At 40.0% G+C, this 16065-nt stretch overlaps 1 protein-coding gene across 30 annotated transcripts in view; it reads right to left on the reverse strand.

The window, feature by feature from the left end:
* LOC146655470 (ankyrin-3-like) overlaps positions 1-16065 on the reverse strand; it is a 123800-nt gene that overhangs the window by 62004 nt on the left and 45731 nt on the right. The window contains exon 1 of one of the 30 annotated variants that reach the window (XM_085427790.1): positions 3467-3618. The exons of 27 other annotated variants lie outside the window; for them this stretch is intronic. In XM_085427790.1, the coding sequence (XP_085283916.1) occupies positions 3467-3526 (60 nt within the window). In that variant the 5' untranslated portion in view covers positions 3527-3618. Of the gene's footprint in view, positions 1-2833; positions 3234-3466; positions 3619-16065 lie in introns of those variants that run through there. 2 more of the 30 variants (XM_085427797.1, XM_085427804.1) reach the window with 2 other exon arrangements.

Consider the following 16065-nt stretch of genomic DNA (forward strand, 5'->3'; position numbering starts at 1 on the left):
CGTTTAATACAGATATTAAATGAGGGATGACTGGTTGGCAGCAGATGAGACAGAAAAAATATATAAACTTCATTACAGAAAAGTTACTTTATTAAGAGCTTTTACGTGTTTCTATGACAACTTGCATAGTCTTTTAAATATCACATGGTGCTCTTTGCTTCTCGCAACAGATTAAGTAGTCCACATCCATATCTACATTATTACTGATTTCAGTTTATCCCTTAATACAGTGACCAAAACGTCCAGCCCCACAGCCATCCCCATCTATGTCTAACATGAGGGATCTTGGAGTCTTTGTGAATGAAGTATTACACATGACTGGGTATGAGATTAGTAAGAGAAATATTATTAAGCCTCCACAGATCAGAGGTTCAAAGAAAATGGGGCCATTAAAGACTAGGTTAAGCCTGAAGGAAAGCATTAATCTCATGTTAGATAGAAAGTAGAGGACGAGAGCGAAATCTGGCACACAAGTGCTAACGAAAAAAGCCTGAAATTATGCCATCACTCCAAATTAACATCTGAAAGAGTCAAAAATTGAGCTAACTTTCAGGTAAGATGCTATAAAAATGAGAATTAACCATATGGGTTAAAAATTAATAGAGCCCTGTCGCCACTGCCTGCAGATGCTCTTTAAAATGAAGAAAAAGAAATGTGAATAAAAAGCAGCTAGGCCTTTGTGCTGGCATTTGATGAACCAAAATGCATGTGTTTGATAACACTACAGCACCTGTTTCATAGAGTGGATACGCTCTTTGAAGAAGAACAAACCCTTAAAGGTTCAATCTGCCTCTTCAAAAAAGGGAAGCATGGGAACAAAGCACAATCCCTACTGAAATTTTGATAGTACAGATTTCAAATATCTAGTAAACATTCCCTGTTTTTGCTCACATGATATATACTGTAAGCTGGTAACAATGCATGTGTGGTGTCAACAAATGCTACTCTCCCACAATAAACTTGGAAAATGAGAATCTACTCACAGTAACATTTTTGGATAAAGAAAATAGATCTGTTTTCTTTTTTTTGTTGTTCTTGGAGTTTTCTTTCCTTCCAAAGGCAAATCTGATATCCAGCTATTAGAATAAAATTAGCATTACAGTATGACACAAAAGGATGAAATTAAGTTCAATTCAATTCAATTCAATTTTATTTATATAGCGCCAAATCACAACAAAAGTCGCCTCAAGACGCTAGTAAAGGCATAACGGTCAGATTTTGGGTGGGTCACATCATTCACTTCTTGAATTTGAACTTCACGACCCGTTGCTGCTGCTGTTTGTTTTCATTTTTGCTGAATCTGTAATTGGCACCTTTTCGCTTCATGACATCAACGCAGTGATAGTCTATCTGGATAGAAGGTACTTAGTATAAAGAACTGATATCCTGTCTTTCCAGACTACAATGATGTCAGCTTGGCACTATATACCAAGCTCACAACAAAGCAGAAGCTCGCACACTGAGTGGAACAGCATTTATATAGCACTTTTCTAATCTTACTGACCATCCAAAGCACTTTAGACTACAAGCCGCATTTAACCACGCATTCATATAGCGCTTTATTATATACACTTTAAATACCAGTCATCCGAAGTCAATTTAGAATCACTAATGAGCCTAACATGCATGTTTTTGGACTGTGGAGTCTAAAAACACGCATGTACCTGAAACAAACCCAAGTGGGCATGTGCAAATTCCACAAAGCAGGACCCCAGCTGTGCTTCAAATCAGGACCTTTCATAGCATGAGGGGACAGAACTAACCGCTGCACCACAGATAAAAACAATGTAGACACACACGCGTTGATGTCATCGCTGTAGGCGCTGTGTGAACTGAGGGAGCTTAGAAGAGGAGAGCCAGACCAGCAGCAGCTGTATTGTTTGATTTTATCCCCTGCTCTCCTGACAACACAAAACTCACAGAGCTCTACAAGCAGAGAGTCAGGGGCATTGAGTAACAGGCCACATCTTCTATGAGTGCCAAAGAACCTCATCTCAGCAACCACAACATCCATTCCTCTCAGCTCTAAATAGCCAAACTTCCCAAATCCCCAGCCTTGCTTATTTCCCCATGGAAACTTGACTTCTTTCTTTTTCTCCATGCAAAATACAGAAAAGCTGCTGCTGATTAATCCATCATTTCACTGTCAACAAGCTCACACCAGAAAATCTTAATTAAACCTTTTAGAGACATGGATGTTAAGTGATAACATGATATCTATATGAAGAGATGTGACATTTTTTTAATCTTCTCTGATTTTAAATGTAAGAGTTGCATGTACCATCAGCCATCAGCACATGGCGCAGACAAGTGGTTCTAATAAAGCTTTTAGGCTAAGCGGCAGTGAGACACTGTGTGACTTAGAAAGCAAAAGAATGAATGAATGAATGAATGAGCAAGTAACTAAAGTAAATCACTTTGGAAAAAATTCATTAATCCAGAGCGTTCAACAATGAAACAGCTTTACTGAGAATATTATCACACTACAGTAATTCAATAAAAGTTTCAGCTGAACTCACATATTTACTTACCTACATTTTGGATGTGTACAATTTGTATGGGCAAATATCAGTCCAGTCAAAAACATGATCTAGTATTGCCATGCAGGATCAAACAATCACACAGTCACTTCAAGCTCTGTTCATTAAGATCAGTTGACTTTCCATGTTCATACGCAGCCACAGCCTAGTACAAATGAATGACATGAGACCAGTACCATTCTAATGGTTCACAAAATGGTTCTAAATTCACAATATTAACCTCTGAGTGAGTCAATAAACAAAACTGCAAAATAAATCAAATTAATCCAGGCAGAAATTCTAGCACTACTCACTTGGGTTAGGAAGACAGCACCCTCCTCCACCGCCATGATCACTTTATTTCCCTCTTTCTCTCTCTCCTCAGAATGACAAGCAGTGAAACCTGAGCTCAGAGTGGCCAGCCAGCCAAGCAGTCATTTGCTAAGTCAGTCCGTTAGTTAGTCCTGCCCTTATCTCAGCCTCCTGACCATCCATCCTATCCACTCAGAGGAAAGAGCAAGGTGCAACTTGTTCAGTTAACAAAGGATTTTTTTTTAAACTAAGAAGTGCTAGCATAGGAGTAATTGGAGGCAGCCCCTTCTTCTGCCTGGTTGATGCCCCACACACCAGACAAAGGGATGGAGGGAAGCTGAAGACGTATTGCAGAGGGTAAAGGAAATTGATGTCAGGAGGAAAAACTAGAGAGGAGGTCTACACAGCACTGCTGTAGCGAGTAAACAAAGCACTGAACATCTCGTAGTCTTTCACGCTGTAGAAAGGACACATGCCAAATCCCCTCTGCTGCCTCTCTCCCTCCCTGTCCCCTCTTGGTGTCTTTTTTATCAAATGTCAACAAGAGTAAATCCCTGCTGCCTCACAGAAGCTGGCCCCTGCCCCAGAAAGCACCTTCAAATCAGGGAGTGTGCAGGAAGAGCACCCTGACTTACCATAATAGCTGAGGCTTCTCCCTCCCTCTCTGCCTCCTTCCTTTTCTTTCTCACCTTCATTTACTCTCAGGGTAGGTAGGTGGGGGTTGCTACCGTTATCTTGATATCCAAGGTTGGGTAGTCAATGATGGACATGGGCCAAACTGAAAATAGCAGCTGAAACAAATACTTTCGCTAAAATGCCACCCCCCCTCAACCCCTCTTGTTATCCCACCCACTTGCCCTCTTTCCCTCCCACTCATTCTCTCTGGTTCACTCTCCCTGCCTCACACAGGGTCTGCCAGCACACGGCTTTTTATTGTCATCCTGCTTATCAGCTATTTTCCCCTAACAAAAGACCAGTTTGAGTGTTGTGAGTTAATGTCCCGGCTGGGGCGGCTCTACCTAGTTGTGTAAAATGAGCCAGGGGGATCTGAGAACATGGGAGCTAGCAGCAGTGAGACTTTGCGTGCCTACTGGGGGTGGTTTATGGGGTTTATAATTCCAATAACAACAGACAACAACAACAATAACACCACACACTATCCTAGGGGCAGGTGGATCCGAGGGGCACCCCCAACGGTCAATGGGGATATTTTAACAGAGGATTAGGAGCTTTTCCGTCAGTATTAGGGACACCCTCTGTCTCTCCACCTCTCACCCCTCAGCAGGCACGCCCCACTTCTCCTCGCAGATTCTGCTGGATAATCCCCCCACACAGTAAGACAGCAACCAAGTGAACTCACTGCTCTACATGAAGAGCTGGATCTGATCACTATCTGTATGAGCAAGTTAAGCATAACATCCAGCATAACTAGTGAGGTGTATATTTTATCCAGGATTATTGCACCTGTGGGTGGCATGCAATCTGATCATTCATCTTCCAAGACCACCCGCTGCTGTTATGCTTTCACATAGCTTTCAGTTGCATGTTTATAAAGCTAAAAGATTGGTCCATTGCTCCAACTGCACATTTGCAGTCGATAAAGCAGAAAGACAATGTGATAATAGCCATTATAACACTACATATCAACATGTATCTTTTTAATGTCAACAAACAGCATGAAAAGACCCCAAAACACCATTGATTAGGTGGTTTTTATCTCTCTCTCTCTTTTTCTTCTTAGCCCTTTTGTCCCATTTCCTGTGCTACACTGTGCACTGTAGCCCCGAACCTCTCACTGACACTACCTGATACAGCTGTACGTGAAAATGCAAATGTCTAGATCAGTCAGATTGGACATTAAACTAACTTCACTCTGCCAGCTCCTTGGTATAAAATCCAACTGCACCCATGTGGGAATAACGCAGGGAAATGTCCAGGAAATTCACAGTGAGTGGGCATCTTGTGTCATCCCTCATATAGATAAAATAGAGTATTTCCTTTAATGAGAATGAAGCTTCTTTTGTGTACATAGTATAGAAAGAAAATCATCAAGTAAAAAAAAATTTAAAGTGGGAATGCAGGGCCATGGCATGGGGAAAATGAGATACACAACCGGTTAACTACACAGGAAACGAAGGGCGAAAAGACCGTGGTTATAGAAATTTAAAGTGCTTTGAGATCAGTGCTGTTGTTAAAAGATGCTATAAAAGTAAAATAAACACATCTGAACTGAAGCTCAAAAGTAAAACAAAATAATGTTTTTATGCTTTTAGAAAATCCAGCATGAGCATAAAACCCCCCCAAAATACATATTACTAATACTATTTTCAGTGGAAGATAATCTAATCCAAAGATTATCTAAATAAATACTGTGGTTAAATGCCAGCATATGGAAAATCCCTAATACGTTGCATGTAAGATTTTGACAATAAATTGTTATTTTCTTACTGGGGACTCTCCTGGCAGCAGAGAGTATCACAGACACTGATGTAAACACAGACAGAATAGTCAGTCACATGCACTCCATCTCTCAGCAAAGGCCAGTGCATTCTGTTACTATTCCGGATGAATAACACCACTGCATTCTGGGTATTTTCCAGCTCTATAAACTGCCAGACGACAGATAAAGAGAGTTGGGGACAATCAGCGGGAGTCAGGGAAATTTAAATGCAGAGAGAGAGAGAGGGAGACTAGTGCACGTGAGAAGTGGCAGAGGGAGTGACAGATGCTCTGGACCAGAAGTGGCGAGCTGAACATGTGATTGGTGGATCACAGGTCCCTTCACAGTAACGCTGCAATAAGCAGCCTTCCTTGGAAAAGGCATGGTTACCATGGTTACGGGGGAGGTCACAACAGAAGGGGAAGAGAGTCGGGCCTACTTATGGAAAATTATCTTTTCTGGCACTCACGACTGGTAGCGGCTGCCAGCAATCACAGCCACTGGTTTAGTCCTGGTTTAGTATTTTACTTGGAAAAAAACAAATATATATATATATATATATATACACATATTTAATATTCTGGTGGCATTTGTGTGGTATTTTAGTGTGTGTTATTTTAAATCGTATTCTTTGAAATAAAAAATAACATAAATTAATTGCAAGAAACAGAGAACCAATATGTCTTCCACCATTTATTCACCTTCACACACACACATAGTGACGTCAGGGTTTTTCCTTGTATAGTGCAGAACCATACGTCACGGCAAAAAAAGGATGATCAGAATCTATTTTATTTACTTTATTTTAATTTAAATTCACAGTATTGTTAATCTGTAAATTTTTCAACCTTTCTTTCACTTACTTAAAATCTAAACAGGACGTAAACATGTTACTTTAATCAGAGATAAAAGTTTTGGGAGGAAAAATATTCTGCCACCCTGCAGTAATAACATGGCAGTGCATTTTCTGAAAATCCAATTGACAAACTATTTTCAAATAAAATTACCAGCATGATATACAGCTCAGCACACTGTACTCGAACAGTTCTTGGAGGTTTTTGTCGTACTAGAAAATAAACGTCTTTGCAAATTGTTGCCCAGCTTTCCTTTCCAGTTTACAAACACTTACGAGAACTGAGCTACCTCACAGAGGCTATAAAATATCACACTTTCATTATTCCAGGGTGTATGCTTAAAAGTCTTTTGAAAATTTACATCTCACACACCCCCACAAGCACACACACGCGCACATACACAGATATTTAATGCTCCTGCTGCGTGAAGCGTGCTCAAGGGCACAGCTCCCCTGTGTCACCTGGGACATGAAACCATTAGGGAGGGAGGTTAGGAGGGGAAGTGAGGGAGAAAGCTGGGAAGGCAGCAAGGAGGGGGAGAAAGGAGAGTAGGAGAAGGAAAGGAGAACATGGAAAGTAGGTGAACCACTCAATAAGTAAGCTTCAACTACAACTATGCAGCGTGGCTAATATAATCTAGCTTTTAAAAACTAGTACAGACCGGAGTAAATCATCTTAAAAATATCTGATTAATACATTTAATATTTGACTTAATACATTTTATAATCAAGTGTCAGTATTTCCTTTGATTCTGCTGCAGCCGTGTGTAGGTAATTAAAACATTTCTATCACCTATTATCATGTTACTGTTAGTACTACTGTTGCACATGACATGAAATGTCCTGTCTCCCTGCTGTCTAGGGCCAGTAACGCTGACACTGACATGGGTGACATCATAATGTCGCATTGGATTTCACCTGTATAGCTAAATCTACACACAAGTGCACCATACTCGATCGATAGCTGTCGCGCCAAAAAGTCATCCTAAAACAGGCTCCAGAAGATCGATGGTCACACGGTGCTGCGCACAGGCACGAGGAGGAAACAGACTTTGGGCAGATAAAAAGGGCTCTGGGCTAAAAGGGCAAAGAAAATTAAACAACATATCAGAGTCTGGCTTTAATTCAGAGACAACTCCTCTTTTTCCCTCAGCTCACCATCTCTAACCTCAGTGTGACCTGCAGAAGACTCTGCTGAGCAGTCAAACACTGGACTCTGGTGGGCAGTCTCCTGCATGACAACTGTGCAAAGAATCGCAAACCTCACTGTGGAATTAGCTAAGCATCGTCAACACCAACAGTGTTTTGGTGGATAGAATACACATCCAGAAGAAGGACAAGTTAAAATGTAGAAATGCATTCGTAAATTCATTTAGATTCCTTGTTTGTGTTGTTCAGTTAGAGAACAATGCATCAGTCAGAGATTTTGTTTGGAGTGAACTGTGACAAGATGCTTCCCCATTGATACACTATTCTGGCGTTGAGAAATGTTTTTAACCAGGAATTAGAAGTCTCGAGCTTTGCAGCACTGCGCAGATTTAGACCCAAGACCTCCTTACTCTGAGGTAAGGCTGCTACTAACCACTGAGTGATTTTGCTGCTCACAAGGACTAATGATTTTTGGACTCATCACTGCATGTTTTCAACACGTTAATTTCAATAACCTATCATGTGCACTTGGTGAGAAGTTAAGCAATTTGAAAGAAACAATAAACCCATAACCACTTTAACAGACCTTTTGTGTTTAAAAAGGGGCAGTCCTCTACAGTCACATTTTCATGTGAGTGAGTTTCCTTTCTTTGTGACATAAAAATGTGACATAAAAATGCAAATGACTAACCGGTAGATGGACTGTAATGAGTGTAAGACCCAGTCCTGGCTGAACAGCAGGTAATGAGCTGTGGGAGCTGAAACTGCAATAACTTTTAGTGTGTGCATCTGTGTGTGTCTTTATATGGACTAGAGAAAAAGGTACATGTGACTTATAAATAAATACATTTGAAAGTGTGTGTGGGGGTAACACATGAAAGAAGCTCGGCTGTAAAAGACCTGAAAAAGACAAAAGCTTACAGTCCCAAATGTGATGACTCACAAAACGCTCAAAAAGAAAGATCTGAGGAGAAAATGTAAATGAGAAACATGCATATATAAAATTGAGCAGCCTGAACTGACATGATTAGTCTGAATAGAGAATTGGCTTTTTTTTCCCTCTGTGTCAGTTTATAAGGACTGTTTAAGCTACTACCAATGATCTGGAGGAAAAGGAAGATGAACAGAGGCTCCTGATCTCACTTCATCAACTGCACACATCATTAGTGAAAATCTTTACTCCCTTGCTTCACTGAGCTTCCTCAATTTCATTCTTGAGGTAAAAAAGGGAATGAGCTTCTTTGGTTTACAATCCTAGCCTTAGTATGTAAGCAGCAAGCTAACTATAGCATCTATGCACCTTGTAAATTCCACATTAGCTCAACTAGCCCAGCACCACAGCTCTGCTACAATAACTGAAAGTACTCTGGATAGTGTCAGACACTAAATGCCCATCTGGCATCTAGTCCTAAATTTAACAGGACACGGTGAAACTGAATTCAAGATGACATTCAGAGTTATGTAATCAAGTTTTAAGGTAGTATGATTTGTTGCCAGTTTTTTTTGTGCATTTATCTTTCCAACATCCTGTTTGTTTAAAGCCTCTGACTTTAGAAAATGCTTTAGGCCTTTAATGTTTCTTTGTCTCAGTCTTCATGGGTTATGATGTTCAAGTGGTCTTCAAAAACATTGGAATTAGCTGATCTTGTTAACAAATTGAAGTACTATAGGTAAGTATGAAAAATATCTTTATGTTTTCGTGTGCAGCCAGTGTGTCTCTGTATAAGATGTATTTATGTTATACGTCTCCAAGGCCCCTGCAGAAGACCAAGAGGGTCTTTCCAAGGCTTTAAATAGGAAAAGAGGAAAAGCCAAGTATAAAAACTCCCCATCCCCATTATCACAAATGGCTATGATGGCTGAGAAAGATCAATAAGATGTGAATTGTCCATCACTGAGCAAAATGCACAGCTGGTATGTTAACGTGTACTCATTGGCATGGTAAACCTTTTGCATAACTTTTATCATTTAAAAATCTTTTCTTGCTCATTTTCTTGCTTGCACTGTGGCAAACAGCTGTTATTTCAAAGTCAAATAATACAGCGTGTAAAAAAGGGGGGTACGGTCTGATGCAGGACACACTTAGTCAAGATGTCTTTGAACTAAGAAAACCCGGCAGAGCAAATTCAGAAATCCCCCTGATAAATTATTAAAGTCTTAGAGTCTGGAAGATGGAATACAAACACGTGCCAGTCAAAAAGTATGCTACAGTCTTCCAGCTAAACATTTACCACATTAAAGAGCCACAGAAGAAAATCATGCGTTCATTGTCTGACACTGAGGTACAACAAAATCTGCTGTAAATGTCATTTCTGTAGTTTTGACCGTAACATTATGAGAGCTCATAAAGCTATCTATAAAACAGGAAGAATAAAAAGTCCTGCTTTTCCCCTGTCGGTGCAGGGCTGAAAAAAACAGAGTGCTGTACCTGTTTTTGCCTGATCTTTGGCAGACAGAGAGCACCAGACGAGAACAGACCATGAGCCATCTGTCCCCTCTGAGCCCCCCCAGTCTCCACACAGTGCGCACACAAACAAGCATGCAGTTAGACAGTCGCACATGTGCAAACAAGCACTTAAACTAAACACATACACGAGCATGAATTGCTCAGTAGAAATTGTCAAAATTACGGGACTATAATCTAATTCTCCATGATCGCCCCTTTGACACGAGGCCAAGGATTTCTGACCGAGGAGAAGAGGAAAGAAACAAAGTGATGTGAAAAAATATGAGCGTGAACATGGATTTACACTGGATTTGCCCATCATCCTGCTCACCAATACAACTGATTATCCTTCATTTATACCTTTTAAATATCTACTCTTTTCTGCAAATACAGAAGCTGTAACACATTCTGTTTCTTACACTGGAATAATATCCTGGCATTTCTTTCTGGCAAACAGAAGGCTATTAGGTGCTGAAACAGCCAGCTGCCCCTCAGGCAACACAAAGTAATAGGCTGTTGAATGGTAAGGCCCAAATCCTTAATAGCAGTGCTCCCTGAACATGGCAACAAGACAGGCAATGTGAGTGTGTTGTGTAGAGAAATTCACCTGTGTTTTGTTACCCTGAAGTGGTCCATTTCTCAAAGGACACACTAATACACAGAAACGTCTTGATTTCTTTAAGAGCAAAAAGCATTTTAAACAATTTGCACACTCTAAATTATATTTAGTTTTATTTAAAACTCATCACAATAATAGTAAAGGCTAATCCTGGAAACCAAAAGACTGTAAAGGCTTTGACAAGTGGACCGAGCGCTGGAATAGCAATCCAAGCGTCTCTGCATAGAGCAACTGATTTAAATTAATAACACCAGCAGATGTCAGTGCACACAAACAATGCCATGTAAAGACATATCATGTGACCTTCAAAAAAAAACCCAAATGTAAAATCTCTCTCTCTGATGCTGTCTGCTATTTAATGCTGGCTATGCTTATGAGCAGAGTCTCTAACATCTGTGCTGTTTAGCACGGGACATTCGATGCATTTCAGCATCTCAGAGTTCCTAAACTCACATTTATTCAGTCCATTAAATAAGACTGGCTTTAGATCAGTTATGTCCAATCTGATTCTATACAACATCCAAAACACAGTTCACCGTCAGAGCAAGCTACAAGTGGAACAGTGGTAAATTATACTAAATTAAATATCTAATCAACCGGCACAGCATCGATTTTGGAACAAGCTCTGAACTAAACTACCACACTGATCTTGGGCCCTCAGAGGATTAAAATGTGTATGAAAATTGTAATTCTGATGAGTAATATAATATTGTATATTTCCATTATATGTGGTTAGACCCATGGATTGTACTATGTACTATGTACTAAGTACTGCCAAGCTTTGCATTTTTTCAGATATTAGAATACCAAATACACAAGAAAGACATAAATAAAAAAGTGTAAAAGTGTTGTGGTTTTGTGGGAGTGTATGTGCCAGACTATTTTATGGCACGTAAACTCCTGGATTATTTCTTTAAATCCACAAAAATGAGTCTAATAGGTGTGTTAGAATTTGATGATATAGCCAGTTGTGGTCTGCGTGTCTCAGTGTAACTGTCAGAATGGGAAAAGAAAAGCAACCAGTAAATGTCTGTTGGCAGTTAGAACACAAGCTATTGTCCTGCACAGCAGACATTTTTTTTATTGTGGGTGGCAGCACTTTTACTTTAGAGCAGCATCAGTCCTGTAGCACTAAATCTGTGAGTGACATCCATTCCCTGCCCCCGCATATGGGTGTGTTAGCTAACCCTCTGTGACCCCGTGTGTCCACTCATCTATCACACGGATAGCCAGAACTCAGTGCTCATCAAGGCTGCAGCCTAGGTACACATACATAAACAACACTTAGAGACACACACACACACAGCTTTTTGACTACTATGGTGTATATACATGCTCCTGCAGGTACCGCCAAGGTCACAGCTGAGCAGAGAGACTAATGACCTATAATAAGACATAACCTTGACTGATAGGGACAGTCAGCATTGCTGTAGCAGCCAACAGAGCAGTATACACGTTCACTCTTACTCTCTCTACAACACACACACACACACACACACACACACACACACACACACACACACACACACACACACACACAGAGTGAGTCGAGAGTCCTCCTGCTCTCTGCAACATCGTTCTGTCCCTGGTGGATTCAGATCTGCTATGCTTAATTTTACTTCATTTTTTTCAGCACCCTTGTCTTATCTCTCCTTTTGTACTGTTTCTGTTTTATAATCTGTTAACTCAGGCTAGCAGAGATGTCCTGTTCTTGTCCAGAAAAAAAAAGTTTAATAACTCTGAAAGTGTCCAGAGCATCAGTATCTGTGGATTTGATTCAAGTCTTAAAAAAGCTCAACTTTCCACATTGTTCTTAATCAACAAAAACAAAACCATTCCATGTCAGGAAACAACACAAAATAAACAAAGCAACTTAAAAAAAAAAACCCTTAAGATTTCACACAACTGCAAGTACTACTACCCTGACAGAACATCACAAACTGGCTCTAACTAGAGAGAGACGTTGGTGTGCAAAACTAAGCAGCAGGTAAAGTACATCAAAGTCATGAGGTAGAGAAACAGACACCTCACAGGTGCCTATCTGGCAGCTTGATTACAAATGGTACCCAAAAAACACCAGTTTCAACATCAGCAGTGGAGAGGCAGCTGAATGTTGGATATCTGGGCTGAGTTACAAACACAAACACAAACCTGAGACTGGCCAATAAAAGGAAAAGAAACAAATTTGAAGTGTTTCAAACAAGCTGAAATACTAAACTTCCATTTGCGAGCGTTTACGTAAGTAACTGAGGTTATTTCAGTTAAGGATATGTTTGCAACTCCCTACATGTTGGCTGACTGTTTGGACTCCTTAATCCATTCCTAGAGTCGTAGCAGACAAATTGATGTTCACTAGGTTAAGTGTCGTATGTGCTCCTATGAGGAGAATGCAACTGAGCAGTCTCCACCCATAACTCAGCTCACTATGAAGTGTCTCCTCTTTGTAACATAAATCAGCAGTTCTCAAACAAACAGAAGGTATTGCTAATTCTATAAACTGACTCACATACATATATACATGGGAAAAAAAATAGAATACACACAAAAAAAATCCATATTTTTAAAAACTGAGATGCATAAACATGCTTCTCTACTCTTCACCAATTCAATCATCCATTTGCGGGACAGCTTCCCGCTGCACCAATTGTAAAATGGCCTGCGCCTGACTCATAACATTATTAGAGTCACGGTGAGATTGAATCAAAGTGTTTAATCTTAATTCTGCCAAAACGTAATGTGATGACAGACTCTGCGCAGCTGTTTTACTCTTTACTAGTTTACTGTCAACAGACTAATCAATAACAGCTAAAAGAGCTTTAAATCAAATTTAAATCAACACGTTGTAGGATATAATCAAGTTGGGCTTAAAAATTACACGTTTCACATGCTGACCCTTTAAAAGGAAGAACAAGCACAGCTTTTTTCCTGTTGTTCTCTAGACTGTGTCATTCCTGCTTAGTTCCAACACTTCTTATAATTGGTCACTTCAGCAACTTGTGTGTGAATGTGTGTGTATGTGTGTGTATGTGTGCGTGCCCTTCTTCAGCTGAGGTGGACATTTGGGCATCAAGAGGGAAGGTCCCAAAAAAAAGTTAAAAGTGCACTGTAGGTGTCGAGATGGCTGACACACAGCTGACAGCATCCCAGTCAGCAACACACACACACACACACACACACACACACACACACACACACACACACACACACACACACACACACACACACACACACACACACACAAATGCACATGGTGACAGCAACCTAGTCAGCAGCACCACTAACAGCAACCTGACGCGTACTGCTCCGTCTCAGTGTATCAGATCAAGCCTTCAGTCTGTCAGATAGCAAACTGCAATTATATAAACAGGACAATGATTTAGCACTTCCCTTTTTCAAATTCTGCGATATATGATTCCTTAAAATAACCTGTGGATATTTTTTATAGTTGATTAATCTGTTGATTAGGTTTTGATGAACTGAACAATCATTCTTGATATATAAATCACCAGAAGAATGATCATGCTCCTCCATGCTGACCGAAGTTATGACTAATTGCACCTCATCGGGTGTAGCCTTTAAGCCCAGACAACACAAAAAGAGCTTCGCACTGCCACTGCAAGAAGTGTTGCAGAGGGGCAGAACACCTCCCGCCTTAAAATGGTTCCTCGAGGAGCCCTAAATAAATTTAGAAAAGGCCCCTCTAGAGTCTCTTCTAGTGCTTCATCTCCCTCACCTAAAAAACGAATGTGGAAATCAAGAAAAAAAAGTGTGGCATGCAGCAGCTGCAAATCAAGTTACTTCAAAAGTCCAATGTGAATGTGACCAACTGAAGCAAAAGGAAACCTTACAAACAAGCTTGAGCCACCAAAGTACAGCATACACAGTCTGACAGCAAATATCTGACCTTTCTGCTTAACTTACTGGTTTAGCACAACAGTGATGGCAGGATGATGAAAGTTCACAGTTGAAGTTGTACTTTCAGAATAACAATAAGAGTACTTTATTAATTCCAGATGAAATTATATTGTCATAGTAACTAACTAAATGAAATTAAATAATACAGTATATTAAAAAGTTATAAAATATAACAAAATATTTCTAATAAAAACAAAAAGTTCTACATATAAATGCCCCAGTACGTTTGTTCTAAAACAGTAACAATGTGACAAAGCTCTGGGTAATGCTTTTCACTGTCCTTCAGGTAGGAGACTACTGGGTGGGCTCACAGATGACACACAGTGCATACAGAACTTGGGTTGTCTGTGACTCAAGCTGCATTTGAAATAACAACTAGAAACACAACCAAAAATATCTGATGTGAGACTGTCAACGCGGCAATACACATCATCAAGGGAGATTGCTAGAAGTTGCTGTAGGGCTGATCTATTTTCAACACGCAGGGTGTTTGTGAAAGGAGCTGTAGTGAAACGAAGGAGAAAGGACCACCAGCAGAGGAGGAAGAAGAGGGTGAGAGTTAAAATAACATGCTAGCTGTGCAATCGGAAATTGTAAAGCAAACTGATTTCAAACGCAGTGAATTCGAGACACTGCATTGACTCAGTTATGTCTGGAATAGGGCGGCTCACGTGTTGGTAATGAAATGATTGCATGAGGTGAAAGGTGATACAACAGAGATGAAGTTCCATCGTCATCATCAGTTCAAGAACAGTCTTCATTACTGCTTTAGGTTTAACATCTCTTTCAGGTTGGAGCTGAGTTATTTTCATTACTACAACACTTATGGAATATTTTCTTGATAACTTGATAAACTGTATAAGATGACAGACATGGGGGACCACTTGTCCTAAACACAATTCAATTTAGTTTAAGAAAAAGGGAATTAAATCACCCATATATACTGACATTTGTGAATCTATAACCATGGATTCTTTTTTATAGGTTAGTAATTTATTACTGCTCTTGTTTCAATGTTCTACTCTTCTCATTTCCTGTTTTAGCCCTGGCTGTACAGTGTTAGCGATAGATCTGTAGTAGGCTGATGGATTCGAAAGACACACAGAGACAGAGCACAGCATCAGTCCTGGAGACACACAAGTAAATCTACATCACAACGTGTACAGACAATGCCCCTTGGAGCACCAATTTTCTAACTATCCTAGTAAAACACCATTTAAGGCAGCATACTAATTCTTTCAAAGGGCCTTTAAAAACAGGGATGTGTAAGTCCATATAATAATTTTAAATAAAGGACTTTTGTGATGCTCAAGCTGATCTTAAATGTAAGCCCACTTTAATAAAAGCTATAAACTAGAATATGCCCTCCTGCTCTATAACTATAATGTACTACACCTTAAAAGATAAGTCCAAAGCAAATCCTATTGTAAATATTGAAAGTCTGGCCCAAACTAATTTTTTAAACATTTATGAATGACTTAAACGCATAATTTATGAGAATATAGTCCCGCAATGATGACCAATATGTTAGCTCAGATAGGAGGTCATAACAGAGCCAGACTTTTTTGCTTACAACTGCCACCCAGGCATTGATTCCCTTCTCTGGTTACCTACAGGAACAACCAGGGAAAGGACGAGAAGGGAGGACAGGAGGACAGAGAAAAAATATGAAAGAGAGGGGAAAAAAATCAGTAGACTCTGGGCTTGAAATTGAGGACATTTGGGGGAGGGCGAGCACAAATATAGGCATGATATGAATCCACTCTTTTTGCGATCTGTTCCAGCCACATCCTTGAATTTCAGACATAGTAC

Source organism: Rhamphochromis longiceps, linkage group LG13, assembly GCF_057381845.1.
Source record: "Rhamphochromis longiceps isolate RC_006_pf linkage group LG13, R_longiceps_female_GT1.1, whole genome shotgun sequence".
In the NCBI taxonomy this organism is placed as follows: Eukaryota; Metazoa; Chordata; class Actinopteri; order Cichliformes; family Cichlidae; genus Rhamphochromis; species Rhamphochromis longiceps.